Here is an 11,787-nt window from a genome sequence, read left to right on the forward strand (position 1 = left end):
AACGTTAATCTGTAATAATTTAAATGCAAGCATAAGGCTTCTTGGCCTTTTTTTTTTTTTTTTTTTTTTTTTAATATTCTGCAGGTTGGCTAAGGCTAGCTATGTCAAAAATTCCATAGTGATAACAAGTTTCCACTGCTCTAGTGAGTTAATAATAGCCTACTTTAGTCAGCAGGCATCAAAACCTTTGCTGTGATGATAGAGAAGTACCTTCATATGATGTTAGAAATTTTTAAGTCAAATCTGTAAATGGAGCAGGCTAAGAAAGTAGTAGAGCAAGACCAGCAACATCCACCCTTCCAGTTTGCTTTTATAGTTGTAATGTGCTTCATCATAGAGTGCATTAATCAGATGTTCCTGTACCCCTGCAGCTCAAATAAAGCTGAAGTAGATACTTTGCAGTAGGTGAACTTGCAGCCTGTATGCTCTCTATGAATAGCGGCTGCCAGAGCTGAGCTATTTTTTTCATCTGCGAAGAAATCGGAAGCAAATCTAGGGTAGGATTAATTATTTGGCTTGTGACAGAGCCCTTTCCTACTGCTGTGTTTCCAGAGGTGGCCACCAGTAACTCCTTTCTGGTGTGTGATTTGTATTCCCTATGTGATGGCGAAGGGACTTGGAAGTGTCATGAGACAGGCAATGGATCCGGGCTACATGGATTGTTTTACCCCTGATAGCATGCCCGTAGCCTCATTCCTTCCAAAAATAAACCCAGAGTTCATAAGATTGTCTGTTCATACATATGTGAAGTAAGCTCAGCGCTTGCCAGAAATATGGGTTAGGAACCAAACTAATTCTTCAATGTGGAATAAAGCTGGTGAGCCAGGAAGTGCAGAGGTTTCAGCAGCCGTGCAGTGTGTCCCAGCAATCCCTGCAGAAAGGACCAGGTTGAGTGAGTGGCCATCCTTGATACCCACAGAAACTGCTTGACCCACTTAAAAAGGTTTGGCATCGTTTCTGTTGCGTGTTGGTGAGTAGAAATGCTGACTCTACCTTCCTGCTGGGCTTATTTTGGAGAGTGTGTGGGCTTGCAATATGCACCAGTGTTAAAATTAGAATGACTGCAGACTGCAGCCAAGTCGTTGGTGTTGGAAGAGGCGAGGAGGGCACAGCCTATACAAAAAATGGGTTTTGAATGACAGACCCTGAAAAAGGAAGGCACTGTACGGCAGGTTTGGAAACATTCCTATATACTTTTGCTGTGTATTATTTTAGAATCTCTCATTTGAGCAAAGTGGGTATTAGAGTTAAAAATGTTGGGTGAAGACCTAATACCACATGCTCCCTTTCTGTCCTTTTTTTCTTGTAGGTTTTAGAGGGTAAAGAATTATTTTTATATTTATATCCTTGGAAGAGTCAGTGGGCCAATTCCTGGTTTATTTTTTCTAGATCATAATTTGGTATATGTTTTGAAATACTTTATGGAATGCATCAGAATTTGGTTGGCCTGGGAGCTCATAGAAAGTAATTTATACATTCTTAAGAATTTAGATTTCCCTGTCCTGATCCGCACCATGGGATACTCTGTTTTTCTGAAGGCATGTTCAGGAACAGCGTGCCATCTGCTGTCTCTGGTTTTGGCAAGTTATTTAATTACTGTATCTGCTAATTGAGCATTTAACTCTGAAGTTGCTTGTTTGGATTTTGAAATTATACCAGGGGTGCACGTGTCTTCTGAAATCTACTGATGGTTTACGAGATATTACATACTGAAGAATCAGTTGTGAAATATTTTCTAGGCTAGGTGTATGTTAACATTTTTAATGTCTTGTATGGGTGATGTATGCGTTTTAAGATTTAATACTTTCTTAAAAGGAGTAATTTTATGACTGGTCTAACTGCAGAACAGTATTCAAGTTCACGTGGGTGCTAAACAACATTAATTTTATGCATTGTGATTGTTTGAAAAAATTCCCACAGAAGCAGTGCATTCTCCAAAATGCACACTGGAATAATTTTCATCAAAGTTGAGAGAGCTATAAAAATCCTTTTGACAAATACTGAGTATTCTCTGCATCCCAAACTGCACGTGGGTTTGGCAAGTTCGGTGGTGACTGTGTTACGTCAGAGGAGAACTTAATAAAACAATAGCTACTCTGTTAAGAGACCTGGTTTGCTGTGAAAACTGTTCAGAGCAAATCTCCTGAACTGTTTAATAAAGAATAGGATTGTTGAAGGTTTGTTTTTGGCACTAAGGGAGCCATTGATTCAAAGATTCATATCTTTGCTTGCTTGGCTCTTTTGAGGTCTGCTTCTGAATACAGTGTGCAGAAGAACTGACAGAAGACTTTCTCTGACTGCCCTTTTTCCTTCCTTGCTTCCTCCACAGTTTTTATTTAAAATAAATCAACTATTTGTTTTTGCTGTTGAGCAAGGTATTTTCAGGAGTCTAGCAGTGTTTTCACTAGGCAAGTCTTTCAACCCAGAAAAATAGAGCTGTTTGGGTTCATAGGAGCCAGGTGAACTGTTCTGATCACGACAGGATCCTCCACATAGCAGAGTCCTGACACCATAGGTCAGTCTGTCTGAGACAGTCAGGTTCTGTGACAAGAGTTACACCAATGGGTTTGACAAATAAAACAACATTTTTTTTTTTATAAATGGGGCTGGCAATTATTTCAGAATAATAATGAATAATCCTGATTTGGACAGCAGGTAAAATATTCTTGAAAAGGTTTCCAAGTGCATCTCATTTTAGAGTAACATACTCTAGAGGGATTAAAGCACTCTGTATAATATGACATTGTGATAATATTTGGGCCTTTTTCTAACATTGCACCTATCCATACTTTCTGGAGAAGTTACTTTAAAAATTGTGAAGGTTGATTGGTATTCCAGTTGCTGATTCCGGAAGATAATTTGCAGGCTCTTTTTTGCATTGTGTATTCTCTGGACAAAAAGCAGTGTTACTCTTCAGCAGAGTCTTTTAAATATAGTTTGTAATACTATCTGGTTAAATCCCTTATTTCTCCCCTCCTTTAAAAAGCAAAAAAACCCCAAAACAACCCCAACCCAAGCAGCAATTATAGAGGTATGTAATTTTAAATGGCGAGGAAAGCAAGTAAATTAAATGTCTGGGGTTTGCTGGAGCCAAGAGTTTAAAACAAATGTTAGCAGATATTTAGCATCAAACTGTCTACCTTTTTCTTTTTTCCTCCTGTCATCTTAGTTACTTAACGCTAGCTAAAGTTCTGAAGAATATCCTCAAATGATGAATGTTTCCTTGAGGAACAGAGTAGTGCTCTGCTAGCACTTTCATTACACAATGATAGGTATTTTCTTTGGAGAATAACTGCATAACTGTCTCATAACTTTCCACCACATACACAGCAGCTGACTTACTTAGCTCATCCTGTGATGCACATTTTCAATATCATTGAGTTAACTTGTACTAAGAACAAGTCCTGGAGCACCATTCTTACTGCTTTTAAGGTTTGAAGTTCCTACTGGAAATCTTTGCAGTGCAAACTAGCATGTATTTTATTTGTAGCACCTCTTCTTCCCACAAGAAGTTTTACTACTTGTAAACTACTTGATACGCATTAACTTAATTGGATATCCTATTAATCCTGGTTGTTTGGCTTTATTTGGTTTTATTTGATGTCTTAGTCTAAAAGCAGTAAGATGAAGGTTTGTTTGGAATTTCTGCCTTTCAGCTGTAGCTGCAGTAGCCCAGTGCTCAGTTAGGGGTTAGGTGGCTGGGCAGGGATCACAGTTCAGTCCCATGATACAGCACGTGTTTGGCTAAAGGAGCAGGTTTCTTATCTAAGAGATCCTCTTGTAAATCATGAAAAGAGTGTGTTTGGTATGTGTAGTTATATAAGAAGCAATAACTGGTCAGTGGACATTTCCTTGAGCAGACAAACTAAAGTACCTTAGTACAGAATGTCTCTCCAGAATGTCTTGAAGTTAATCTTGTTGTTTGTAAGTGACCCAGACAGGACTGCTCCGTGGCTGTGCTAGCACGAGTGTTCCTGCTGCAGACACTTTCTGCTGTTTCTTCATGTTTTCAGGTGTAATGAAACTTCCCATGTATTTTCTCTTGCCCAAATGGAAGCTTCAGCTTTTTGGAGTATTTGGAGGGCAGTGGGGAAGGAGTGAGTATAAAGTCTATTTATTTAAAAATAAAAAGACAAAGTTGGAAAATATTTCCCTCTAAAAGCCGTTGCATGTATTGAACTGTTATGTGGTGTAAACAAAGGCTTGAAAGCTGAAGCATGAGATGCTGTAGAAAGTGATGTGACTTTTAAATTTGAAACTGAGGTCTATGCAGTCAGTAATTGAAACGTGTGTTATCAACCTTGCACAACAGTCACAGTTTGGAATATTATTTTTTGATCCAGTTTCCTTATTCAGCTGGTCAGCTTTGTAGAAAAATTACCAGCTGAACAGCTAGGTTGGTATGCAGCATTACAAGTTTGAGGGAGATAGGGTAAATTGTAGTTTAGTTTTGAAACAAATACTCTAACTTTTGAGCCTCCAACAATATATGGTATCACAAATGAGGTAGAATAGACTGGAATCCTTTCCTTATTATCAACTATACAGTGTATTTCTACCTGTCATTACGGTGTTTACTGAAAGCTGTGCAAGTCATTTTGAGATCTTGCCAAATAGGAAAGCTTACTTTCTATACACAAAGTAATTCAGACAAAGCTTGGGTAAATCAGAGAATTTCATGATGGTTTTATGAGTCTCTGTTGTCCATCAATTGCTGCCCTGCTAGAACGTGGTCATCTTACTGTTTTGTTATGTTGAATAAGAGGCTCTCATAAACACTTCTGTGAGTTGAAGGGGGAAGAGTAGTAGGTGGTTGTTGCATTGTTTGTTTTTTTGGTGACCTTTTTGTTTGCTACCTGCTATATACAAAACCTTACCTTATAGTTGGTTTGTGTTACGAGTTTCATTCTACAAGGAGATTTGTTGGAAACATCCATTATAAATTTAAGTAAAGATAACAAAAGGAATTCCTATTATTAGTGCTTTGGAGAGCTAATGCTGTTGCTGAATCAAAAATAGCTAATTACTAAAACGGCTATGGTAAAACTTCCACCTGTTGTAAAAGACTGTGGGATTATTTTGGCATTTAAATACTTCCAGAAGTCGGAAATACTGTGGCCGGGCGTATTCTCTGGGGTTTGGAGTTCAGCAAGCACTTGTTTAAGTTTTGTTTCCAATAGCAATTACAATTATTTCAGCACTTGGTGGAACTGTTATGAAATTACATATTTATTTGAAATAGTTTAAACTATTTCCTTTAATCATGATTGCAGGCTAAGTGTATATCTTTTAGCTTATTTAATCAAATCTCTGTTTTTTGTTTCTTTTAACTTCTTTCAGAAGTCCTGAAAGACACAGTGAACTTTATTGTCTGTTCGGAAAATGGTGCAACCAGAATTGAAGTATCTTGCATAACCCTCTAAAGCTTACAGACTGAGCAAAAACCTTGTAGGCTGCTTTAGGACTAGGAGTTCACAGTTACTGTAGTACACAAGTTTTAAAAAAAAAAAATTGGGGGTTTTTTGGTTTGCAGACAAGATCCTGCCAGCAACGACAGACAGAGATCTTAATGTGGTGAAGTTTTCATAGATATCTCACCCTTAGGAGACAGATATTGAAGGTAATTCTTGGCTAACATTAATTGTATTAACATTTTTCTTGTAAGTCTCAAATTTTATTTAATATGAGAGATTTGCAATGCATTGGAGAGAATCCAGAAAGCTGTGGTTTTGGTTTATTTTTTCCCCTCGATACAAATTTGAAAGGAAAGTAAGTAGTTAAAAAATAGCTCATTATATGTTGACACCACTTGTGCTTGTTTCTAAAATCTGACGGTATGTTTTTGGGGCAGGTTCATAGTTCCTTCCTCCCTCCCCCCCTTATTTCCTTTTTCTGTGGTAGCAGCACTCCGGAGCTCACCGTGTGAGCTGCTGACCTTCCTGGGCTGTCCTGCAGTGTAAGGTATGGCTGCTAAAGTACAGCAGCCAAACATCCCTCTAATCAGCAGAAATTGCCCCATTACTGGAAGCAGAGTTTAAGAGGTGTGATTGTGTATGCTGTAGAGATAACTGGAAAGTTTTAATAAGAGCAGACAATTTTTTAAAAACAGTCTGGTAACTTGCATATTGATTTTTGACTTCTTGCTTGATCTATTTTAACTTAGTGTTTAGCTGATGAGGAAGTATTTCTTAGAGATAATTGCCACAACTAATTTAACTTACACAGTGTCCTCACATCATCTTCCTTTTTCTGGTCTTCAAAGGAACATTATGTAATAGTAGTTCTTACAGGGAAGGCAACCATGTGTCTGTTCTTCATGTGTTTTTAATGTGATTTTTACCCGTTTATGGGAAACATCTCTCCTTGCTCTGTTCTATTTCTGGTTTGCTTCCTATCCCCGCCCCCTCTCCTCGACTGAAAACAAGACTGTAATTAGCAAATTCTGTAGAAAATCTCTTGCAATATTGATCAATGTAAAGGGGTCTGGAGAGACTCTAATTTTACCAAATGAAAATTTCCAAGTATTTTTAATGACAGGATAGAGCCTCCTCCATGTAATTAGCATAGCTGTATCTGTGCTCTACTGAAAATTACTGAAGAGCAGAAAGAAATCCTTGATGAGTGGTTGAAACTACATTCTTCAAGATAAAAATTACTATTTTTAAAATTTCAGAACCAATTATTATGAAATTATGCACTTTAGGAACCAGTGTTCCTTGTCCCTAGCTTTGATCACCACTTAATAATAAAACAACACTGCATGGAGCAATTGACGCAATTACTTGCGGTTTATATAATTCAGGTTTCAATATCTAGCGTGTTGTGCCTGTGATAGCTTGCTTCAAGGTGTGGTTTTAGCCAGCTGACTAAAACATACAAGTATTACATTTCTCCTTTATCTTTTTATATTCTGGAGGGTCTGCAGAGTTCACTTGTATGCTTAAAGTACTGCAGCGTTAAAGTAATGATCTGTACAAGACCTCAGGTTTTAAAAATGAAGTACAAAAATAATAAACCCATATAAAAACAATAAACTCAAATAAACAGTGGGGACACTCAGCTAAGCAGAAATCAGGTTCCAGAACTGGGATTCATAATCACAAAGGCTAAGGCTTAGTAAGTGTAAAAAAAATACTGAGGGGAGGAAGCTAAAAATTTGAATGACCTAGTATAAGTATATATTTATGTATGGTATGAATATACATATATAAATGTACATAGACACATATATAAAATGTATTTATAACACTGCTAGTCTTCTGATACAGGGAGAGAAGAGAGAAACCAGTTTTGAGCCCAGCTCACATAAGGCACAGGTGTCATAGGAGCTACCCAGCTCCTTAGTGGAAAGTATGTGCTTTTCTTTCCTTATCCAAGGCATGAGGAGGAACCTACCAAAAGATTAGAGATTAACCTTGAGGTCAGCAAAGGAAGAGATTGTCTCACTCATAGGCCTGTTACCTGTTAAGAGCCAGTCACTTCGACCTTCTGGTCCAAAGGAGAAGGAGGGGGGGGAAAAAAAAAAAAAAGTGACTGTAAATGTAAAAAAAATTCTTTATAACACTGCATGTAGCAGTCAGTATCCTGCTTTTCCCTAGTTCAGCCTTTTTTTCCCTTCACAACAGCATTCTTTCCTATGTGTAGGGAAGGGAGGTAGGACAGTAGCAAATAATGGCTTTGGCCATTTATTACAGTGCTTAAAATATTAATTGACATGTGAAATACACTGTATGAGTGCTTATTCTGTTGTTTACAGCTCCTCGTACCAGCTATGATTTTTAAGAATTATTATTATTTTTTATTTATTTATTTTATTATTTTTCCCCCTGTGGATTGTGCATCTACCTTTCTTCTACCCTTTTTCCTCATTTGGGAAGTGCCTGTGCACTGTAAGTTTGCATCCTCCTCCTCAAGAGTGTGGTGGCCCTCTAAATTCAAAGACAGAAACTGGAGCAGCAGTTTTGTTGCTGTCTTGACAGGTTCATAGTTGAAGTTCACTAAAGCAAAATATTGGGAGGAGATCATGATGAATAATGTGGGAAAGATCTGATGAGTCTGGGAAATGTTTTGAAAGAGGGTGGGCAGCTGAGCACTTTTCCAGGGGACCAAATCAAAGCTCTCTGGTACTTTCTTCTTTGTAATGATGTCTCTGCATTATCCTAAACTGATCCTGAAATTGCAATGAGTGAAAAGCCATCCATCTTTACTGAATCTTTTGTTAAAATAGATCTGGAAGAAAAATAATTTAATGTCTTCAGATTTTACACACACTTTATTTAGATACTAGTGAATAAAACAGATAAGTCTTTTTCCCCTTCTCATAAAATAAACAGGTATGAAATTTCTCAATTTTTTCTAAAGATAAAATTTAAATTTAGAATGTGCTGTTAGTAGTGAAGAAATTTTAATGTAATCTTAATAAGCATTTTAAGCAAAATTTAATAAGGCCACAAATTGGCATGCCAAGATTTTTTTTCTTGTTTTTTAGTTAAGAATCAGGTCTGAGCTCCTTTACCAATGTGTTGCTGAAACATGGTGTGAACATTGGACATCGTGGATGTTGTTTAGCAGATTATTGTGTAGGATAATGTACATTGTTGCTTAAAGCAACTGAAATGAAAGCATGTCCAGCTATTGGGTTACATAAGCATTTGAAGAAGTAAACATGCTTCATTTAATATTTTAGAACATGATTCAAATTTAACCTTAAAACAAAGCTTAGATTTTAAATTAATTGAAATGGAAAGTTCCTTAATGAAGAACAAAGGTTTTGCTACTAGAAAAAATTGCCAGTGTTGTTAGAAGACTTCTATACCCATAATTTCAAGATGAAAACTCAACAGTAATTTCATCTCTTTACATCTTTAATTAAGTAATCTCAGTGTAGTGCAGTTAAAAAAACACAAAAAGCAAAAAACCCAACAAACCATAGCTTTTATTTCTTAGCAAGTTAGGTAAACAGTGTATTTTCAAAATATTTGGGGAGTTTTGGTACATCTTTATTTGCATATTGCAAACTTTTGCTATTTAGATGTTAGCATTGGAAATTTTTACTTTGGATTTAAAGGGATTTGTGTATAAAATAGGTTACATTCTGGTTATCCCAACTTTGGGTCAGTTTGAGATGCTTGTATCAGATCATATACGGTTTTGTTAGTTTTTGGGAGACAGCAAAACACCAAATGATAGTTTTAACTTTGTTAGGCACTACTCACCTTCATCCTTTAAAAGAAACAACATGTTCTAATTCTTGTTTCCTTGAAAAGTATTTTTCACTGCCAAGTTGCATGATCTGTTTTTTATAATACTGTTACACTTTCTATTTTTCAGTCCCAGAAATCCTGGATAGAAAACACTTTCACCAAGAGGGAGTGTGTCTATATTATACCAAGTTCAAAAGACCCCCACAGGTAAATAAGAAATTATGCAAGAACTCATTGCTCCTTATTAAAACTTAAGCCTGTATTGTAAAGAGAGTGTATAATAAATTTTTGGACAAACTATCTGTATAAAATACTGTCGTTAGTTTTTCCATGGTTGTGCATTGTCACCATTTGTGTGTAGCTTGGATTGGTTTTGCTTCTGCGTTTTATCTTTTCTTTCTCTGAAAAAACTTTGATATTGCAGAATTCTTTAAGAAATGTTCCTATGTTCTTTTTGGTGGCATAGTTCTGAAACCAGGAAATCTCAGAGAGTTATACTCTTGGAACAACTGTGTGAGTGTAGGGTGAAGTGTAGAAAAGATAAACCTGACAGTGCAGGAAAAATGGTAGAAGAATTCATAGAAGAGTAAAGAAAAATAAGAATTGTGGTGGGAGAAAAATTTACAAAATAAAGGCTGAAGAAGTATTTGCTTCCAAGCAAGAGAGAGAAAATAAGAACAGTTTGGACATCAAAAGATTTCATGTGGTATCTAGTAGTTTTTCAACCTGAAGTTCTTTTGGGAAAAAATTAAGCTGAAAAATGGGGAAAGAAGCTTCTGGAGGATGAGACTGATGAAGATTATTTTGCATATTTCATGTGCTGCTTTCACCTTGTGCTAAATTAGAGATGTGATACTTCTAACATATCTAATTTGTTGAATTTACCTTCACTGTTACAGGTATAATTTGAGTTTCTACAATGCTCAACTTGGTGTGCATACTCATGACATCTCTGTCACAGATTAAATAAAATCAATTTGAAAATAAATTAGAAACTGGCATTTTAAGGCTGTGTTATCTCCCCAGAATGTTTACTATTGTCATTATGGATTTCAGATCACCTTTTTTTTTTTTTTTTAGTGTTGTATATTTGAAAACAGCTGAGAAACCTTTTCTTCTGAACTTCAGAGAACTATTTTGTGTTTTTTCCATTAAAGAAGTTAATCTCATTTTTTGTTGGGGCAGAGTATTTGTTAAGAACTTTTTTTTTGGGCAGAAAAAGAACAAAGTAAATGCTGTAGAATTTTAAGTTATTGTAAATAATTCACCACATTCCTTGAAACCACATGACATGTGTAGCTCTTAGAATTTATAGTCATGATTGTAACACATGGAAAATTTGCAAATGAAAACAATGTAATTAGGAAGCTGTTAAAATTTCCAGTGCAGTTCACAAGGAACTAAGTGACTAGTTTAACCTATTTGTAATCTACAATGGACTTTACAACTTTCCTGTCATATTTTGACCTTCATTTTGTAACAGTTGCTTACTGGTTTTTGTGTATTTTGTGTAAATGAACCAAATGTAGGCAGGATTATCTGGTATGTTTTGTTGATATTTACCTTTTAATAAAGATAATTCAACCTTAGTAGCTGCTAAGGAAGATCTAAAATTCTATTTTGGTATTAAAACTGTAGATGATTAAGAGTGTAACTATAGAGGACAAAATTAAATAATTGTTTATTCTCAAAGTGTGAAAACAGTTTAAGGTTACTGTGTAAAATCTGGATTTCTATGCTTTTACATATTAGCTCTTAATGATTGATTAACAGCTGCTTTTGAAAGAAATTATGGAAAACAGATAAATTTATGTATGCTAATTTTAAATGTTAAGAAAACTTATCAGGAAAACAAAAAAATTAGGATGGAAAAGACAAAAACCAAGGACTTATTTTTATATAATGAAGTTTATGTAAAGTAACTCTGTAAGTTTTCATCAAATACATCTTTTTCTGTACGTGCAACTTGGAAATGATCAAATAACCCTCCCACACAGGCAGTTCAACTTGCCTATATATTAGAAGAATGAATTTGTAGAACAGATGCTACAGTGTATAGTTGACTAAATCAATAAAAATGCTGGTCTGTAAGTAACTTCTTAGCACCTAGCAAAAGGTTTCAATTTAAGTGCTGCAGATAATCCAGTCCCAAATATTCCTTGGTTTCAAATATTGATGGTTCAGTGCCTGAAAACCTGTTTCAAGTCTCAGGACTGAAGATTTTGCATGTTTATATGTTTTTTCTTGCCAAGTGTATTTCAGACATGTAAACCAAAGACAGACAAGTTACCATGTTAAAACTTAGGCAGCAGCTTTGCCATTTTCTGGAGGCCTCTTTTAGTTTTTCTATAAGCACATGAGGTGGTTTGAGTGGGGTGTGTTGTTACCCCTTCCCTTCCTTGAAATTCAAGCTGAGGTTTACTCATATATTTAAATGTTTCTTATAGATGCCTTCCAGGATGTCAGATTTGTCAGCAGCTTGTCAGGTAAGAGTTCTTTGTAATTATATTTATGAGTATTCTTTTCCATTAAGCAGTTTCATAACAGGGTATTAAAAAGTTTTGATCAATATTGCAAAATGACA

At 35.8% G+C, this 11,787-nt stretch overlaps 1 protein-coding gene across 1 annotated transcript in view; it reads left to right on the forward strand.

The window, feature by feature from the left end:
* The window catches only part of TRPM7 (transient receptor potential cation channel subfamily M member 7), a 54,584-nt gene that overhangs the window by 11,699 nt on the left and 31,098 nt on the right, over positions 1–11,787 (forward strand). Inside the window, 2 exon segments of the mRNA XM_030456735.1 lie at positions 9,331–9,410; positions 11,651–11,689. Of these exon segments, the coding sequence (XP_030312595.1) occupies positions 9,331–9,410; positions 11,651–11,689 (119 nt within the window).

Source organism: Calypte anna, chromosome 10 (assembly GCF_003957555.1).
Source record: "Calypte anna isolate BGI_N300 chromosome 10, bCalAnn1_v1.p, whole genome shotgun sequence".
NCBI lineage: Eukaryota > Metazoa > Chordata > Aves > Apodiformes > Trochilidae > Calypte > Calypte anna.